The 20605-nt window shown below is 46.8% G+C and overlaps 2 protein-coding genes across 2 annotated transcripts in view; one reads left to right on the top strand and one right to left on the bottom strand.

Moving 5' to 3' along the window:
- The window catches only part of asic4a (acid-sensing (proton-gated) ion channel family member 4a), a 69226-nt gene extending 64377 nt beyond the window's left edge, over positions 1-4849 (top strand). The window contains exons 5-10 of the mRNA XM_027021658.2: positions 689-742; positions 2094-2247; positions 3024-3115; positions 3268-3347; positions 3571-3696; positions 4032-4849. Of these exons, the coding sequence (XP_026877459.2) occupies positions 689-742; positions 2094-2247; positions 3024-3115; positions 3268-3347; positions 3571-3696; positions 4032-4166 (641 nt within the window). The 3' untranslated portion in view covers positions 4167-4849. The remainder of the gene's footprint in view (positions 1-688; positions 743-2093; positions 2248-3023; positions 3116-3267; positions 3348-3570; positions 3697-4031) is intronic.
- A 7232-nt stretch (positions 4850-12081) lies between these two features.
- chpfa (chondroitin polymerizing factor a) lies at positions 12082-19740 on the bottom strand. Its single transcript, XM_035522225.1, has 4 exons — positions 19051-19740; positions 16845-17409; positions 14374-14556; positions 12082-14016 (listed from the first exon to the last, which is right to left on the bottom strand). The coding sequence occupies exons 1-4, from the start codon at positions 19335-19337 to the stop codon at positions 12754-12756; spliced, it is 2298 nt and encodes a 765-aa protein (XP_035378118.1). The 5' UTR covers positions 19338-19740; the 3' UTR covers positions 12082-12753.
- Between the last annotated feature and the right edge of the window lie 865 nt (positions 19741-20605).

Consider the following 20605-nt stretch of genomic DNA (forward strand, 5'->3'; position numbering starts at 1 on the left):
GGGCTGAATCGACTGCCCCATGAGAACAGCCCAGCCGTCTTCTGCCCCAGGGGGAGGTGTGGGATCAGAGCGCGCAGGTTTCTGCCCCAGTTCTAGAGACAGGGAGACAAAGGGTCACTGTTGAGCCAATTTTCGCCGCTAACAAACTCTCTGCACCTGAGTTATTAGTGAGCTCTGAGTCCACAGCAGGGAGCTGTAGGTCTGCTAGTGTTTGTTCCAGCTCCTTAATGTCTCCAAATCAATTTCACCTCAATGCAAATAGAGCGTGAGGCCTTTGTGGCAGGCGTGAGCTCACAGAGCAGGCTGGGCTGTTTCTGGAACAGTGGAGGTGGGATCATGGTGGGATCAGGGTGGGGTAGGAGACAGGGCATGGCAAGGTGGAGTGGGTGGGGCGAGGTAGGAGGAGTGAGTGCTGGGGAGGCGGAGCAAGGTGGGAGGGGCTCTGTGTGAGACAGTCAGCCACCCGCACAAACAGCAGTGAACAGAAGGAGGTCCGAGTGTCCGCGTGTTCTCTCAGCTGCTGCCGTGATCCCAGCATGGACGTTCTGTCTTCTGCTTCTTCCTCTCCTTTCTTCCCTCCCTCCTTTCTTGAGCTCCTACATCTTTCTCTCTCTTGCTCTCTCTGCTAGCAGTGAAATCGTGTCCGTTTCCTTTTTTTGATCATGCCATTGTGTGTTTCTCACCCTAGGAAATGCAGATATCTGCACTCCCAACAAAATTAAGTGTGTGGACAAGGCTTTGGGTAAGCACAACACCCTGACGCGCTTCAACACGGAAGAAAGGAGGTTCTGAAAAATACGTTTAGCATGAGGAAAAACTTGGACAATGTTTCCTGCTAGAGACAGAGAGAAAGAAAGAGTGAGAGAGAGAGAGAAAGAGAACAAGACAGCAAGATGAGATTTCTGTGTCAGTATCGGACTGATTGGGATAGAAAATGCTTTTTCTTGCTGATACAGGACCTGTTTTGCTGCACGCACACACACACACACACACACACACACACGCGCGCACACACACACACACACACACTCTGTCCCTGGGCAGGAGCTTCCCTAATGAGTGGCCTCCTGGCCTGGTTTATGATGCTCATAAGCGCTCTTTATGATGAAGAGAGACGTGTCTGAACAATTATGATGTTCCTTGCCTAATAATCCAGAAATGTGATTATCTACCGTGTTGAAAGGATCTCCAGCCTTATTTAATGGGTGATTGGGATACATCTAGACACATTGGCCAAGAAAAGCTAAACCTGTGTCTGCAGGAGCTCCCAGCTCACTTCATGAGGAGAAAGAATCTCTCCATCAGCGCCACACGCTCGAGAACATTCACATCTTACCGTATGGGAATATTTTACCAGAATAGAGCACACACTTGTTCAGATAACTGCAGGACTTTAGTTGGAAAATCCAAAATGATTCTGTTCAGAATTGTGTGCGTGTGTGTATGTGTGCGTGTGCATGTGCACATATGTATGCATGAGAGTATATGTGTGTATGTCTATATGAGTGTATGTGTATGTGTGTGTGCGTGTGCATGTATAAGTGAATGTTTGTGTGTGTATGTATATTCTGATCTGCATACTAAGAAGGTATTACCCATGTAGAATAAGTTTGTGTAGTATGTAGTAGGTAGCTTGTGTAGTAGGGAAATTGTTCCAGTGGGAGCTTGATGAATGAAACACAAGGGTCCACACACACGCACGCACGCACGCACGCACGCACACACACACACACACACACACACACACACACACACACACACACACACACACATACACTTGTAGATGTGCCCTTTGGGGCTCATCACATTGAGGGCACATTTGTTCTTCCTGGAACGCTAGTGCACAGATAACCAAAATATGTCCCAAAATATCTCTCAGGCTCTCTCTCACACACACACACACACATACACACACACACACACCTTTCTCTTTCTCACACACAGCATATCTCTCTCTCTCTCTCTCTCTCACTCACACACACACACACACACACACACACACACACACAGTTTTTGAGCAGTATAGACCTCATTATTTTATAGACTTTCACACTAAAGCAGGTTCTGTAAGTGTGTGTATCTGTATGTTTCAGCCCTGTTGCAGAAGGGCTCAGGAGACACATGTCCCTGTGAGACCCCCTGTAACCTCACCCGTTATGGCAAAGAGCTGTCCATGGTGAAGATACCCAGTAAGGGCTCAGCTCGGTACCTCTCCCGCAAATACCACAAAACTGAGGACTACATCAGGTATCCTGGCCTCCTCACGCTTGCAACATTTTAACGCCACTGTACTGCAAGTATCATACAGATGAAAAGTACAGTAACCATCTTAAACCTGAGTCTCACATCTGAGTTTACCCTGTGTCTGAATTCAACCTGTGTCTGAGTTCAACCTGTGTCTGAAGTTCTATGGCTGTGTTTGTGATATACAGTAGTGTTCAATAGAATGAGGCCACTATTAGGTTTGTTGTTTTATTAATCATATAATGACCATTTATAATTATTTCTCACTGTATTTATTAGAATACAACCAGAAAATACAGGAAGTATGTACAAACATTTTTAAAAAACAACACAAGTCAGTATTTAGTGTGACTGGTGTTGAGCCCTTCTGGGGAGACTGTGCTGAGGTTTTCTGAAGTCGTCTCTGGTTCATGATACCAGACGACTCTCAGCACTTCCCACAGTTCATCTGCAGTTTTAGACGTCTTTACCAGCTACTGCTCAGGTGTAACGGGAGCTCTCACTAAATTCTCTCCACTGCAGCCTATAGAAACTGTTTCTTTTAAATACTGCATACAAATTTCCTGTATTTTCTGGTTGTATTCTAATAAAGAAACTGACAAACTGGTCATTATATCATTGCTAAAACAACAATGGTGGATTTCTGCACAGTACTGTAAGTTATACAACTCAGGCAGTTCAGTACATGTTCTCAATACTCAAGTCTAATTAGATTTATGTCAATACAGTAATATTGTTAATCTGGTTAACCCTGTTTTATGATATTTCTTCATTTATAGGGACAACTTCCTCATTTTGGATATTTTCTTTGAGGCTCTGAACTATGAGACGATAGAACAGAAGAAGGCCTATGACGTTGCAGGGTTGCTAGGTAGCCGCTTTCGTCCGCTGGGTGGCTTTTGTGTTCTCCGGAATTATAATTCGACTACCGTTTAGTTTCTGGGTTACAAAGCAAAATGCACATGATGTAATTCTGCTGTCTGCCCATGTCACACGCCTCTCCCGGGTCTGTTTGAAATTCAGGAGACATCGGTGGACAGATGGGTCTCTTCATAGGTGCCAGTATCCTCACAATCCTGGAAATTCTTGATTACATTTATGAGGTACGGGAATGTCGCCACACACTTTACCGCTCATTCACACAGCTTTAGCACTGCAACCAAGTCCACTAAACTCTAATTGTGCAGTAAGTGATGGGGGTGGGTTTTGTGTGTGTGTGTGTGTGTGTGAGAGAGAGAGAGAGACAGAGATCTATGTTTACTTTAGATGTTGTAGTGCTGATAATGCTGAGCTCCTCTCCTCCCCTCCCCTCCCCTCCCCTCCCAGGTGATCAGACACAGGTTGGAGCGTTTGTTAAGACCTCAGCAGGAGAAGACACAGCAGCCGTCTCAGACACAGATAGCAGGTGCCAGCGCTGTGGCCACGGTCCACCTGGAGGACATTACAGTGAAGGTGAGCAGATGGAGCTCACTGGCCCCCATCACTGATGGAGTCATCATTATGTCACCATGCTTCTCATTCAAACCCCGATTGGGTCTAATAATAACGCACACTGACTGCACTTTTATCTTCTGTTCATAAAAGAAGCCGCAAAGGTGTTATCCTTCACAACACCGGTTCTGGTTGTTTATTAGAGAACAAGGCTGAACACTGAAGTAGCACAAGCACAGTTTTAAAATCCTATAGTACATCACTCCCACTTCTCACTGGGCCTGGCTCAGGTCCCAGGTCAGCTGGGCAGAGTGCTGGGGTGTAAGGCTGTGTTGTGTTGTTGTGGTGACTGGCAGGACGACAGCGAGGTGAAGAGAGGGCACGATGAGGGAGCGTATGCCAACACCATCCTCCCAAACCACCACCACCACCACATGCATCTCCATCAGGGACGCCGACACGCACCGCCCTGCGACGACTTCACCTGCTAGGGACTGCTGTTCGCTACAACCACAGACTCTCTCTCCCTCTATCCCTCTCTCTCCTGCTCTCTCTAGATCTGTCTCTCTCCTGGTGTCGGATCCAGGCTCTACAGGCCTCTGGATCTCAGCTCTCCTTAAACGTCCTCATCGTCACCAGTGGAACTCCAGTGACAGCTACAGCCAAAGTCGCTCTCTAACCCTGTGGTGTTGGCCACCACGCCACTGTCCACTAGGAGACAGTGTCCACTCACCTGTCCGTCCGTCCCGTGCCTGTTACAGCTGCTGGGACTCCTGTGATCATGGGCAGGCTGCCCTGGTGCCAGTTTGGTGCCAGTCCGTTTCCAGGGCTCAGGGTGTCGCCAGCCTGCGTTCCACATGAGGTTAAAGCACTACGTTCTTTGTTTGGTTTCTTGTCACACGGTTTCCCTTGGAAATTTACTCTCTGAGTACAAATCATCATGTAAAATAATGTCGGTGATTATCAGACCACTGTAATGATGTATTTTAGTCATTTATTATTGACCCACAGACTCCAGAGACCGAGAGTGCTTACAGCACCGAACATGAGCTCAGCGAAAGCTGTAGGACTGTAGAAGTGTGTATCAGATCAGTAGTATATATCCATTTCCACAGGATACATATGCTAAATGTTTTCTTTATATTAAATGGTTTATGAATAATTCCTTAAGGTATATTGAAAGTCCCACTAATTTTGTAATGTTATTTCTATAAAGATTTGATATGCGAGAATGGTACTAGCGCAGATGCTAACCGCTACAGCGCATCCCTGTGATGCGGTCCCCTTTAGACAGGGAAATGACACAGATCCAGTTAGTAGAGCTCACCAAGAAGACACGACGTCAGGGCAGTTCCCACGTTCACTTCATCACAGTGATGGATTCAATCTTCTAGCTCCTCGAAGCGCATTTAATAAGACAAAGGCGGCATATCAGTCAGGGGCTCACCCAGAGATGCCCCCCCTCTCCTGCTGGACACGCCCTCTTCAGGTGCTCACCCACACCTGCTCCCCCTCTCCTGCTGGACACGCCCTCTTCAGGGGCTCACCCACACCTGCGCCCCCCTTTCCAGCTGGACACGCCCTCTCCAGAGGCTCACCCACACCTGCCTCGCCTCTCCTGCTGGACACGCCCTCTGCATCTTCGCTCCTCAGTGAGCAGCTAAAGTAAAGGGTATCAAGACTTCCTCAGGTACTGAAAATACTGAAAGAGAAGAATTGATTGGGGTTTTCAAAGAATTGATTGGGGTTTTTGTAGTTTGTGAAATGAGGGTGAACTGCTCGGGTTCAGCAAAGACTCCGCCTGTGCCACCCTGCGCCAGGCTGTGCCAAGTAAGCACATCACATTTATCAGAATCGTCAGAGCAGGTACATTCGTGTGACTGCCAGACTTTCCGAGACACCATGCCGCTCCACGCTGGTTTACTAGTCACGTACGTAACGGAAGCATCTATTGAAGCAGGCAGCTCTAGAACCAGCACCAGCCGGACCCACAGTGATCTCTACGTCCGAGACCAAGCCAGCAGCTTCTGACCGTAGGCCCAGTTTCGCCAACCAGCGGATGCTAGACCAACACATGGCATGTGTCACATGACAGGCCAGTGTTCGCCCAGTGCAGGTGGCCTGAAGCTCCTGACACACCTGTACTGAGTGTTAACGGACGTGACCTGAGCGTGAAGTCACCTGACAAACCTGGATCTTCAGCAGAGCATTACAGTTCAAATCTGGAACTGATGTGATTTCTGAACATTTGATTTACTGAGCGTTTCATCGGCTGTTTTGACGAGGTGTTTAACTGTCAGATGGTTCTCATGTTGATGAGGACATGAGGAAGTATAAATATCCAGAAATATTAGCGGTGAAGTGTGCCAGAACCTCTGTCACTGATCTTCTATTAGGGCTGCTACTTCATTACGTCTTTTGATTGATCCAGCTGAAAAATTAGTTTGTTTCAAATTACTTTAGAATATTTTTTTTGACCAAATCAAGCACAACTAAACAGCTTTGAATCGGGACTGGAAACCTGTGAAGGAACTACGCACTTTAACATGAAGGCCATGAGGACACACACACACACACACACACAAACACACACCCCTCAAAGTGATATAAGCCATCTCTCGGTGGTGCATACAGTGACCTCCAAACCCTTTAACTGGAAATAATACTATCAAGTGACTGGCCAGAGCTGGTGAATGTTGCTGAATAGCTGTGTAATGGAGCCAGGTAGAGAACTGTGCAGGTAGAACATACCTGTGAGCTGTGTACACCACCCCCGCCTGGCCGAGCGGGGCTGTGTGCACCACCCACCCCCGTTGGAGTGGAGCTTTGTGCACCACCCACACCCGGCCGAGCGGGGCTGTGTGCACCACCCACGCCTGGCCGAGCGGGGCTGTGGAAGGCACTTGTGGTCCTCCATCACGGGGGGGTGGAACTGCCTGATCCTGCTCTTTTCTGCTGGCTGTGGGGCTTTAATGTTCCAGGCTTTGCGGAGTGGATGTTTGCCTCTGCTGATGAACAGTCACGGCTCATAGCGATCATGACAACACTGATGTTTTCTTCCATATTTAAAGGGTTTCAGTAGCATTTTAACTATTTCTTTTGAAGGGCATGACCCTCTGTGCTGCATTTCTCCTGTTTACTGTGCAGAAGCAGACAGCACTTCCAGGTCAGAGTAACCATTGGCAACACACCGATTTTTAATATTCATAAAAATGCATCACAATGACATTTTCAAAGGTTTCCAATCAAAAGCGTGATGGAGTTCTGTGCAGGCTGCATAATAACATGTCTCAGTGTCATAAATAACTGGGTCTCCTGACGCATCATCAGGAAACTTCCACACCACAGCAGATACGACGACAGCGCCGTGACAAATCACGGGTTCCCACGCGGCTCGGATCACCCCACCCCCACGGTGCCCCTGTCCCAGAGCCCAGCTGGAGCTGCAGCTGTCTACTCGCACATCTAAAAGTAACATCTACCCTATACACTTTTCTCCCAGAATGCCGTTTTCTTGCCTTCACCAAGCCAGAACCTCTGTCCTCTGCACTTCCTTTTGGAATGACAGATCCCAGAATGCACATCTGCAGGACTTGGGAAAGTCATTAACAATAAAATTTCCTCAAACTAGTTTTGCAATGGAGCTTAATATTCAGGGTGAATATGGGCAGAACTGAAATTCCCCATTTTATCATTTTAATGTCCCAGAATTGTTTGTTTGTTTGTTTGTTTGTTAGAGGTATGCTCAATGTCTGTGGTCATAAAGTGATGACGCAGACTGTATAGTTTTCAGATAATTCCTCCCAGTAAAGGGTTAATCTGGTGTGGTTAGACAAGCCAGAGCAACAGGCCACCTGCTAACAGAAAACACAGTCGTGTTTGTACAGAAGCTGTCGCTGTGTTTTCTGTTATAACACATTTTATAAATGTAACGATGGTAAGTACTACAGTCACATATTAAAGTCTAAATTAATGAATTCTCACTTGGCGTCTAATCTGTTCTTTTCTGCTGGTAGTGTGTAGTTCTGCTGTAACGGTTTTTAATGTGCACCAGGCTCAGCCAGACGGAGACGACGCGCCGTGCGTGTGTGTGGCTAGAGAGAGTCCGACTCCACTATGCTGCTCTTTTCGCACCTTCAGACTTTTAACCGGGCCCTTTGTCAAGCTGTCCTCTCTGTTCTGTAAAAGTAACGGAGAAACCTCAGTGACCCGAGACACGCCGAACAGAAAGAACCATCTGGGTTAAACTCGTCAACCACGTCAAAAAAGAAAATGAAAAAAGAAGAGGGGCGGCATACAAATCCCGCACCTCGTGGGGCAGTTCAAAGGGTGGGAGGTATTAGCATGTCAAATGAGGTGCTTGCCTGCTTTGTAGAGTTCTGGAGTTGAAGGAAATACTAGTAACTGCGTTTGAAGTCTTTCCTCCAAACTGCGAGAACAGATGGTTTTTCCTTAGAATCTTGTGCAGCATAAATGAGTTCTGGCTCGACAAGCTGGTTTGCTCTCGCGGTTACGAGATGTGTGCTTTTCTTCAGATGTTCTGACACTCCTGGGGGGGAAAATTCAGCCATCAAACCCAGAATTAAACTGAATTGTCCAACAACAACTTGGTCAGAAAATTAACAAGAACTGTTGAGACAGTTTCCATTGGTACAGAAGAGTATGAATGAACTGCTGTGTGGATGCACAAATCCAATCTTTTCAAATAAGACACAAGTCATTTTTGTATGTGGCCCTGCTCAGATATGTACCAGATTCATGGTCATGCAATATGAATGTGAACAGTAAAATCAGAATTCAGAACCAGCTCTGCAATTCCATTCAGTCTAGCTATAAACCGGCACATTCAACAGAAACAGCCCTCATAGCAATGACAGAGAAACTTCACACTGCCAAAGCTGCCAAACTCTCAGGTTTTGATACTTCTGGACCTGCAACACAGTAAACCACAACATTCTGCTCTCTGTTCTCTCCAGCCTTGGTGTGACTGGCTCTGCATGGAAATGGTTTCAGTCCTATCTGGAGGGACAGTCCTATCAGGTGACATGGACAGGATCAACATCCAATCCATGTAGACCCTCCACCAATGTCCCCCAGGGCTCAGTATTAGGCTCTCTTCTCTTCATACACTCGTTCTCTTGGTGACGTAATATCATGGCTTCTCGTACCACTGCTATGCTGATGACACCCATTTAATTCTTTCTTTCCCACCCTCCAACACACAGGTCTCCAGATGTATCTCGGCTTGCCTGACTGACACTGTCCACCACTTGAAGCTCAACCCCAGTAAAACCGAGCTTCAGTTCATCCCAGGTACTCCCAACCCTTATACCATGACCTCATAGTTTCCTTCAAGAACTCCCTGGTATCACCATCCGAAGCTGCCCGTAGCCTGAGCAGAACTTTGGACAACCAGTTGTCACTCTTGACTCATGTTTCAAATTTGACCCGGTCTGGCAGATTCCTCCTTTGTAACATACGAAGGATTCAGCCCTTTCTCTCACAGGAAGCCACACAGGTGCTTGTGCGGTCTCTTGTGATCTCAAAGCTCCACTACTGCAACTCGCCATGTGCTGGTCTATGTGCCATCAGATCTCTGACTGATCCAGAACACAGCAGCACAACTGGTCTTCAATCTTCCGAAGTTCACGCCACTCCTCTGCCGCGCTCCCTTCACTAACCCTTCAGATTTAAAGCCCTGATGCCCACCTACAAAGACAAACACAGACCGGTCCCTCCCTGCGTGATGTCAGTGGTCAAAGCCCGATCCATACCTCCAGTACTTTAAATCTCAAGTATAACTTGACAAACACCATGCCTCAAGTCTCCTGGAAGACAAGCATGGAGACTATTCTTTGTTCAGACACCGGAATCCCTTGCAGTTCTCAAATGTAGAATTAAAAGTTAAATATTTGTGGGATATTTAAATGACCACTGATCCTGCTCCTATGTTCAATATATTAAACTGTAGCATGTATAGTTTCGTACTGTTTGTTATTGCCCTTATCATTGGCTGATAGAGTTAATGCTTATTTTGTACTTCTAGGCATCAGCAGTGATCCCTGTATTTCTACAGTATTCTAGTTCATTGGTATATTGGACTCTAACCTACTGTACTGTACTAGGATGTATTCTATGAGGAAATGACAAAGCACTTCTGTAAGTCACTGTGGATTGTGATTTGTTATGGTATACCTGTAATCATATGTAGCATATATGAAATCATATACTGGTTATACTGCAATTATGTAGTCAAACACACTATTACTGTCCAATTATAATATTTATAATTACAGGCTGTGCACACATACATCGAGTTTTAAGTCACACATTCAAGTGCTTTGAAAGACTTGGGATATAAATAACCATGGAGACTGAGGCTATGTTCAAGACTGGGTTACGTATCAGTTAAAGAAACAGAAAACACGGTTACCTGCTTTTCAGTAAACTAATAAACAGACTTTATTACACACATTACAATATATTTAGAAATAAAATGGCAGAAAGGCTACAGTCGCCAAAGTCGATTTCCTGCCGAGAACTTGATGCTTCATGTACCTCTACTGACCCCTACAGGCAAACCGTAGCTGTTACAACCAGAGTTCAAATCCTCGTTCTGCGAAACGTTTTGCTGCTTCACCCTCAACATGGTTAAAGTATATAAAATAATGAAAAAGGATTAAAATATTTAATTCACATTTCTAATTACAGTACTCAAGGTCAAGCATAATTGTGTGTACCGCTCACATTACAGATGGCAGGATTTCAAAAGTAACGCACCATCCAACAGCGCGATTAAGTCATTACATACAAGCACAATGGAACAATTAAACAAAGGCTCAACAGCACAGTGAAACAAATAAGACAAAATAACAAGCAAAACCGGGTTTACGGGAAACCTAAAATCACTCAATGAAACGCCATTATGGGACAGTGAGATTCATGATACAGCAGGAGTCGAGTTTATAGTGTGTTGGTCAGAAACAGGTTTCAAATATTTTCTGATGTTTAAAACATGTCAGGTGTGACACAGTAAGCCCGCAGTACTCGTGGGCTTTGGGAGGACGGTAAAGCGCTTTGGTTTCAGTAAATTCTGCACGGTCTCACGGCTTTGAATGCGAGACGATCGTACGGAGATATGTCTCGTTCGCATGCTCATGATTCATTCTCCGCATGTCAGTGACCAGCAGTGCCCTTAATGCACCCCAGAGTGTTTCCACACTGGTGCAAGATTTCTGCTCAGCAGAGCAAGAGCATGTGGCCCATTCATAACAGTAACAGGCTACATTAACGTAACACGTTTGGTTAAAGTAACAAGCTTTGTGAATGTAACCTGCTTTCACTGACTATGGAAGGTTACGTTTTACCTCTGGTTCTCTGTAACAGATACTCGGGTTCTTTGTACCAAACGCTGAGCAATTTCACTCACCGACACTCCCACGCTTAATGCGAGTATGAACATGTCAGAACTAGTGATCAGAAATAAGAAGTGTGTGACTCTTTATTCTTTAAAACAATAAAAGTGTCACGTGTTGAAGGACAGTACAGAGGCAGACAGTGATGTTCCTCTCTGTGGTGGTTTATACCACACTTACATTTAAAAAGATCTGAAAACAGTGATGTTCCTCTCTGTGGTGGTTTATACCACACTTACATTTAAAAAGATCTGAAAATTAAAAGAAACCAGCCAAAATGATTTCTTAAGAGCATTTAGCATGAAAACGTGACAGCAGTCATTAGAGGTGAAATCATGGGGGACAGATTTACAGGCACTGGTACTGACTGGTATTTACAGGCACTGGTATTTACTGGTGCTGTATACTGGTGCTGTATATAGGGGGGATGTGTGTTTAGAATGAGTGTCACACACTGCAGCCTTGCAGATCTGAGATACAACAGAGAGCTGAGGAGCGCCACTCATTATTACACTGTTGTATAGTCATTCTGCTATTATCTTTAGCAGTGACTAGGATTCTCGGGTAAATCTTTATAAAACTCATGCTCCTTTCGGCTGAATCATGCTGCGTTTCTCTGCGCTTGGTTCTTTACATGGGATTTAGATGGATTGCGTAATGCCACAAGATTAGCAACAGGAAGTGCACTTACTTGCAGGTGTTATACATGGGGAAGGGCCCAGGAGGTGCTATGTCTCACACAGCAGCTGTGGTGGCGATTTGAATGATGAGGTCACTGTTGAAGTACGGACAGTAGCCATGTCCTGCTGGGATGTGTACACAGACTGTGGTTGACAGGGATGAGTCTGTGTCCTGGATCCAAATCTGGCACTGGCAGAGACACCACAGGACCTCCCAGACGGGCCCGTTCATAACCTCCACGCAGAACTATTCTGAATGCTGGTAAATCTCTCACTGCATGAGCAAAACAACTGGCAAAAATCAAGAACAGTCAGCATCCCATTTCTAAAATTTTATTGCTTCAAGCAAAACCAAAATTCTGGTGAGATTTCTACACTTCACCCAGCAAGGAGGAATGTGTGAGAAACCAAAGTCAACATTTTTAAATGGGAAGCAAACTTGAGAATTTCACAAAGAGGCCTCAGACCTTAGACATCTGGAAGAACAGATCTGGTCACAGGGACGGTGTGTACATAAGCTATACAACTGCACTGGTGGAAGTCTCTCAAGACATTAAACAGTGTTTGCTTACATGAGGTGAGTGCTAATGACACGAGGGTTATGGACACACAGATTAACGCAGTGTTACTTAGACTACGAACAGACTCATTTGAGACATGCTCACTCTTTCTGTCTGCGACTATCTCTTATAACACTCCGGCATCGAGTCCTTGTCCGGTTTGTGTGAAAATGATTTCAGTGTCTTTTCAGTTCTATTTGTATGTGCATGTTTAGCAACATGAGAAGAAAATGGAACTGTATGGAAGCGTGTTAATGTCAGCAGGAACCTCCACACGTGTGGAACATCTCAGCACCTTCTAGTTCAGCTCTCCAACACACCCGTATACATACAGTATCTGATGACCGAGCTCCTCCAGGGTGTGTGTGTGTGTACACAGTAATCCCCACAGAGCTGTGTTGTGCAGGGTAGAGAGGAGGGGTTTTATGTGCTGTGTCCCTGTTCCTGTTCGAACAGTAGCATGGCGAGGCTAGCACGGGAACCCAGGCTGAGCGCCAGGCTCTGCTGGCACCGGCGGTACGCCTCCTCGCTCAGCCGCGGGTTGCAGCTGTCCGCGCTGTAGCGCTGTCTTAGCGAGGGCTCCACCGCCCGGAACACGTGCAGCCCAGAGTACTTCACAAACAGGTCGTACAGGTCCAGGCTCTCCAGGAGGTCCTCGTTCTCCTGCACGGCAGGTGCCAGCCGCGTGCGGGCCGCCACGTAGTCGGAGTTGTAGAAGCAGGCCTCGCCGAAGGAATCACGGTCGAAGTGACCAGCGTTTTTGTCCAGGTCCGGCGTCTTGGGGAGTGGGACGTCATGGTGGGTCACGGCAGGGTTGTAGTCCTGGAAGTGCACAGGGAAGAAGACCTGCCAGTTACTGATGGCGTTCATCCGACAGCGGTTCAACACCTCAGACTCGATGCTGGTTTTCACCGTGGCTACGAAAAACAACGTGTCCATCGGGTGCTTCTTGGAAATGATGTCCACAAACTTGAGGAGGGACAGGCTCTCAGTCTTAATGCTGACCCAGGGGATCTTCACCATGGGGTACTTCCTTTCGTAGTCACCGATCTGGGCTTTGACCACAGCGAAAATGTCATCCTGGTTGACCCGCTGAGCCTCGAAGGGTTCGTACACGAAGAGGAAGGTCAGAACGGCGTTCTCGCCCGTCATGAACGCGTTCCTGGCATACACCTCCAGGAACTGGCTCACCTGCTCCCGCTCCTGGGATGTGACGGGAAGGACGATGTGGACCCTTGTGGCTTCGGTGACATAGGGCATGGGGATGATCTCTACGTGGCTCAGCGGGCGGAGCAGGTGCACACGCTTGGCGATGGAGCAGCTCTGGCCCCTCTGGTTGACGGCCTCCAGTTGCAGGTCCAGCGTGTACTCCATCCCACGGGTGGGGTCGAAGCGGCGGTACCCGTTCAGCAGCTGGTGCTTCCGCAGGTGGAGCACAGGCTTGTACTTCCTGTTCAGTTCACCCACGGCCGTCTCGATGGCGTCGGCCACATCTAGCCGGTCGAGGCCGTGAAGCTCGCACTGGGGCGAGCCGTCCGCGCACGAGTGGAGCTGTAGCTCAGTGAAGTAGTCCCAGCGTAGCACGTCGAAGCGGCTCTTGGGCTCGAACGGGGGGTTGATCCCAATTGGCCACGTCACGGTGCTGTTACCATCGAAGGCCAGCTCGCTCACGTTCTTTATTTCAGCCTGCAAAGACAGAGAGAAAGATAGACAGAATACAGAGAGAAAGACAGAGAATACAGAGAGGCAGAGAGAATGCAGACAGAAAGGCAGAGAGAATACAGAAAGACAGAGAGACATCTACAACGCCTCCATAAAAACGAGAATACAGAGAGGCAGAGAGAATGCAGACAGAAAGGCAGAGAGACATCTACAACGCCTCCATAAAAACGTCTTGTCCTCTGATACATGTGGACAGAATTACTAATGAATGTCCAGTTACATCACTGATCCTTTCACTACACACCTTCAAAAAGCCCAAAGCTTTCTCCCATATCCCACTGGTTTATTGGTCCGGCTCGCACGCAGAGGGCCGGACCTTACCTGAAGCTTCTCAATCTCCTCGTATGTTCTCTGCAGTTGGATCTGGGTGAAGTGTTTGTGTAGTCTGTACATGTGCTCTGGGTCGGACACGGGGTGAACCGTCAGGGCATTCCTAAAGAGGCTGCTCTCCTCTTTACTGGTTTCCGAGTTCTTCCCCAGCTCGTAGTGGGAATACCGCAATCCCTGGAAGAACAGAGGGGAGATTTCATTTTGCTGGTGACTTTGTCCTGACAGAGTCGTGGAGTTGCTGTTTCCAGCGATCCCTCCCCTCCGTCACCCTGATGCCCAGACTCTTGATACTTCACAGCCAAACTTTATGCAATACGCTCTCAGAGGCTATTTGTGAACATATACCCACAGGACACCAGACCTCTCAAAGCAGAGGGTGACGTAGCATTCTGTCACTAAAGGTGAGATGCTTAAGCTGTGGTTCGTCTCTAAACAGGAGATTTTTGAGTTGCGACGCTGTCTAAATGAGTGAGCTCTACCACGCCAACAGAGCAAAATAACTTTTCTGTTTGCTTGGTTCTTATCCCCCAAATCCCCTTTTAGCAACTCCTATTTTGGTACAGTCCCGCATTCACTTTGAGACCCCCCCTTCTCCCCAGACATCACACCAGCAGTACAGACGCAGTGAAGTGAAGCCTTTTACTTACTGCAGATTAAACAGTATAACTGTTTTAAAGAAAACAGATGATGGCAGACCTCAGACTGCAAGACCCCATCACAGGATTTAGAAAGATCCTGTAGCCAACACAAGAAACCAATTCCAAAACAAAGACACTTATGGTCATTTCATCTGGTTTGTCGTGTGGTGTCAATGTTGTGCAGTGGTTCACTCTGGCTCGGGCAAACGGATATGCTCTGCTCAGGGTCAGGCTATCTGACACCACTAAGAACGTGATACCACAGGCTCCAACAATCAGTACGCTCGCCAGCAAAACAGCACTTCAGTTTCTCCACTGCGATGTGTGTAACTTCATCGTTTCCCAGAGGTCAAGGCCTTTGCTGGCAGCTGCAGGCACATGTGCTGTTTCAGGGAGGTCACAGGGTGGTTTGGGCTCAGCTAGTGGAGGCCAGCAGAACAAACTCACTCACACACTCTGAAAAAGTGGAATACAGACTCTCCTTCCTCTCCTTGTCTCAGACACATTCATTAACGATGGTCATAACTGAACAGAGTTCCTCAGTGTTTACTTTCAGCGAGTGCTTTCACAATACATTTTTAAACATTGTTTAGACTATTTCAGTTGCAAAATCTGTATAAAGAACGCAGCCAGTACTTTACACAGTCAAACGCAGAGGAACGCAAGCCCTCCGAGATGCTGACCTCTCACCTCCACTGGTCAGGAACACGGAATGTTTGGATTCCGTACCAACGTTTGGCTGTTGTGAACATTCCTCCCAGTTCCCCAGGAATCTGTGGTGGTTTCCTTGACTAAAGGAAAGTGACAGGCTTGTACTTCAAAGCCTCAACACCTTCCTCAAAGTCCAGATTGTTTGTTTGTTGTTTGCTGGCTTTCTCCACACATGTAAAAAAGAGCAGGGCTCAAGAGGACACTGACCGCCGACACAAGTCTACAGGAAGGACAGCTGGGCAAGGACGTGGGCGTGGATGGATCCGAGCGCAGGTGTGTCCAACCTTACGCAGGGGAACATGAAGCTTAATTATGATAAAAGCACCACGTCAAAGTGTTGCTGTCAAGAGACACGAAGGGAAGACAGCCATCTTTCACTGAGCTTCTAATGAGACGGAAGAGGGCCCCATCACTGCGAGTAACCGCTGGGTTTAGTGTAAACACTGGGTTTAGTGTAAACACTGGGTTTAGTGTTTATACATTTCTAGCTTGTAATAACTGACTACATTGTTCTCTCTCTCTCACCTTCCAGACAAAAGGTAAATCTGATTTGTGATAGACAGCAGAGCAACAGACCTCTGTCATGCTGTACCTGGGGGGGGGTGGAGAGAGAGAGAGAGAGAGAGAGAGAGAGAGAGAGAGAGAGAGAGAGAGGAGAGAGAGAGAGGAGAGAGAGAGAGGAGAGAGAGAGAGGAGAGAGAGAGAGAGAGAATGCTCAATTGCTCTGGACATCAGCAGTGGTAAGGAGGGGACATCTCAGGTGAACCCAGATCAATACAGTACAAGCAGTGGATATAGGCAGGCCGGGATAGACAGATGGACGCACGCACACCCCTCACACTGCGCTGGAGGACTCAGTCATTGGGCTCTTAGTCAGATAGTCAGACATCGACTCTGTGAACATGCTGGTAGTCTGAAAATAAAGAGGCTGACAAACACGCTACTGAACACAGACCTGCCGTCAAACACGCATGACCCTGGGAGGGGAGAGACGGGACCCTGATGGCAAACACCGAGTTAAGATCTTCCACAGGGAGAAAAGCCGAACACATACGTGCGCGGACGCGGACACAGACAGACACACACACACCTGCAGAGCATGCAAGCTCCTACCTCGTGCTGCTCCACACAGTTGGTGCCAGTGTAGTCGACAATGCAGCGTCCGAGCCACTCATCAGGTCTGGCACTGATGAGGTCATTCCTGCAGTTCTCCAGAACAGGCTGGAGCTGCACCAGAAGTGTCCGAGACAGCAGGTAGCCGCTGCCCCCGTGACAGTAGCGTCCATGCCCCTCCTTGCCGGTCAACTCCTGCGGCCTGCCCAGGTAGAGCGCCCGGTTCATGCTCAGGTGACCCACCAGCACCTTCAGGCGCTCAGCCTGCGTGTACGTGTCATCCTGTGCCAGGTAGAACCAGTCGTACTCGGACACAAAGTGCTTCAGGATGTATTTGACCGTCTGGTACATGTTCCAGACGTGGCGCTCATCGCCATGGGTGACCACGAACATGCCGTGCGGGACTTTGCGGTCGCGGGCGCCCGTGAAGAACAGCACGCTGTCCAGATGTTGGCTGATGGTGCGATTGACAGCCACGCCCAAGGTGTTGATGGAGCTCTTGGACGTGAGCACGCCCACAAACAGACGCTCGCGGATACCCAGCTCTGTGCTGATGTACTTGGCCCTGCTGACGAGAGCAGCTTCATTAGCAGTGATTAGCATTAGCACAGGACTCACAGCTCATTATGGAGGATAATGGAATGATTAACGAGGCACCTGCCATTTAGTAGAGCTAATTGTTTTAGAGACAGTAATACAGCTCTATGTGCTGAGTGGTGTGGGGGTGCACTATGGTGTAGTGTGGTGTGTGGTGGTGTTGGGTTGGGGTGGTATGTGGTAGTGTGATGTGGGGTGTAGAGTAATGTGAGGCCTGGTCTTTCTGCTCAGGTGAAGATGACAGTCGTAGCTGATGTTAAAAACTGCCCCATAGACAGATGTAGTCTCAAACCTGGGCTAGTCATTGTTAGGTGACTGTAGAAATAACTCGGCAGAACAGTTCAAAAGCTTCAGACCCATGCCCCTGTATAATCAGACCCAGATCCCTGCAGAATCAGACTCAGCTCTATTACTGCACTTCTGCTGTCGTTTCTCTAAGAATAGAAGCTCCAGCTCTGGTGTTGGAAGAGTCAACCATCAGATGGTGCTCACATCTAAAGAGGTGTGAAGTTGGAACCCTGGCTGCACTTACCCCAACCCTCACACACTGAGCACAGGCTGCAAATCCCACAAACACTGAATCCTAATCATGGATGCACACCAACAATATTCCTTCTTTCTCTTTTCCTCTTTAATGCAAACTAAGGAGGGAGAAAGAATGCCTCTTGTTTTGGTCCAGTACCTTCACCGAGTGTTTGTGTGTGCCCTTGCCTTCAGTTTTGAATATGGTCACACATTCCTGTGCGTGACAGTGACCTGAAGCAAACCCAGACGGCTCTCTGTGCTGTGGTCTGAGCTGTGCTGTGCTTGTCACCTGAATGTGAATTAACCAGTATAAATGGCACATGCCTCGCTGTGTAAACACACGGGCCTACAGGCTGTGTGACACTTTCACGGAAATAACTTTAACTGGTTCTGACTTCTGTTATTATTAGGCAGTGTTCTCTGCAGCTGCAGCCTGGGAATAGTTCCTGGGAATAGTGTCCCTGGACTGTGACTTAACAGGTTTCCCAGGTGTCCTTCATCCCAGATAGATTATAAAAATTATTTCTATCATAAAACCTCCATGTTCATAGTTCTCAATAATCAACTGCCTGTATCTCACAAAAATAACATATATTGTTGTAAACTTGTAACTAAGCCCCCTGTTCATTATAGAAATTAGGGGAGACCCCCTCGTCTGTAAGAATATGTCACTACATATAAACACGAGATGAGGATCTTTGACATACATTCTTGGATTAAAATAATTATCCCCTTTACAGTGAGTTTTTACATAGTCTCCCAAATGCTCCTTCACAGTTGCGCACAGGCACATGCGTTTTAGTTCCCTACGACGACTCGTTTCTTAGTATTCGTGAAATCATTTAACCAACTAATTAAATTATATCCTATTTAAGGCGCCTGGAAGCAGCCTGTTTACTGGGAGAACTCTAAGAACTGAAATGCACACAGCCGTTATGGGCATTTATACTAGGACGTCCAAAACAGTAATGAATACTGGAGTAAGCGAATAATAACTCTGCTCGTGTAAAACGGCCTTGATGAAAACCCGAGAAATCGCCAATAATGGAAGGTCGGAGTGAACAGAGCAGAAATAAACGTTAACCTGGAAACTTTCCGAGGCTGGGACTTCTTGGCCGGCTTGTACGGAATAATCCGGGGCTGGAAATCTTCGTTCCCCCTTCCATCAGGGCCGGTGGAGATGGAATTGGGTCTTCTCGCTCCCAGACTCGCGTCCTGGAGCAAGCCGAGCGACTGGTGCACGGCCGCGGTGGGACTGCAGGGCTCCTCGATCCAGCTCACACTCAGTAAGCTCAGCGTGAAGCCCAGCGAGATCCCGACGACCACGGGTCCGACGGGCCTGACGACACCTACGAGCGCACCGAGCCTCATTTTCCTCCCGGGTGTGCGTGTAGCTCACGGCTCACAGCTCCCCGCAGTCCGATCCACGCGTACGGGGAGCGGGCATCAAGAAACAGATTAGGTCTGGACGAGCAACGACGTGGAAGCACCGGTTTCCCACGGTAACACCCCGGACGCCCCCGCTCCGTCACTGCGGGCTCGTACGTGTCCCTCAGCCTCGCGCCGCCCACTACACGCGCACGGCAGAGCAGGGCGCAGACGCCGGAGCTGCACGTCGAATATTCGCTGCGCAGATTTATTTATTTATTTTTTAAACTGTTTAATTCTCTGTCTGCGTTGTAAATGTAAAGACCTTTATGTGGATTTATGGATGCGTCAGTACAGGGCAATGTAGATCCACGCAGGCGACCTAATCACTACGTAGCTAACTACGTAGCTAACACGTGGGTTATATGCATCATTTATTTTCATGCCTTTTCTTTTAAAAATGGACATAAGTAACCATTTTTAAAAGTTTATGTCTCATATTGTATTCTTAAAATGTCAGCAAAATGTCAGCTTAAAATGCCCCCCCCCCCCCCCAAAAAAAAAAGGTTCACACAAATGTTAATCTCCTTACCTATTTTAAAAGGTTATTATGAAACATAATTATGGAACTTTTCATACACAATAACATTTTTCATATCTGTTTCCTATCATTCACTTACAAATTTGGACAGAAGTAGAGCTTAATCTTTAAAAATATGTTTTAATTACAAAAAACATGGAACTCTTAAGGAACTATTCAAATTTCTTTAGGAAATGCACTATGTACTATATGTACTATCATATGTTGGATTTTAACTATTGTAGATGGAATGTGATTTGTTTCCCTTTTATAAGATTTGTATTGACCTTTTGTACATTTCTGGCCTTGTCTGTTTCATTAATAATAAACTTTATTTTATTTGTAATATTAATAGTAATGATGATTATGATGATTACTATTATTATTAATAATTGTTATTGTGATATATAATTAGATATAATGATATACACTAATAATGATGGTGATATTATTATTATCATTATTAATTGTTATTAGATATCTAATAATATACAATTATCATCATCATCATCATCATCATTATCATTATTATTATTACCTTTTTCATTTGGAAATGAATGTGGTTTATCTGGAGCTATGCATGTTCAGACTATTCTTGTAAACCTCCCTTATACGCAGCTAGGAAGAGGCAAAAGTAACATCTAGTTCATCTTGCATTTCTAAAGTTCTGTATTTTATCATTTTTTTTACA

The sequence above is a fragment of the Electrophorus electricus genome, chromosome 2 (genome assembly GCF_013358815.1).
Source record: "Electrophorus electricus isolate fEleEle1 chromosome 2, fEleEle1.pri, whole genome shotgun sequence".
Classification (NCBI taxonomy): domain Eukaryota; kingdom Metazoa; phylum Chordata; class Actinopteri; order Gymnotiformes; family Gymnotidae; genus Electrophorus; species Electrophorus electricus.

What these genes read in the sequence shown, in the direction of transcription:
- chpfa (XM_035522225.1), bottom strand. Translation starts at nt 19,337, where the DNA reads ATGAGGCTCGGTGCGCTCGTAGGTGTCGTCAGGCCCGTCGGACCCGTG. An exon ending in ACTGTGTGGAGCAGCACGAG is followed by an intron (nt 14,557 to 16,844) that starts GTAGGAGCTTGC and finishes CTGTTCTTCCAG; the next exon opens with GGATTGCGGTATTCCCACTA. An exon ending in AGGAGATTGAGAAGCTTCAG is followed by an intron (nt 14,017 to 14,373) that starts GTAAGGTCCGGC and finishes CTGTCTTTGCAG; the next exon opens with GCTGAAATAAAGAACGTGAG.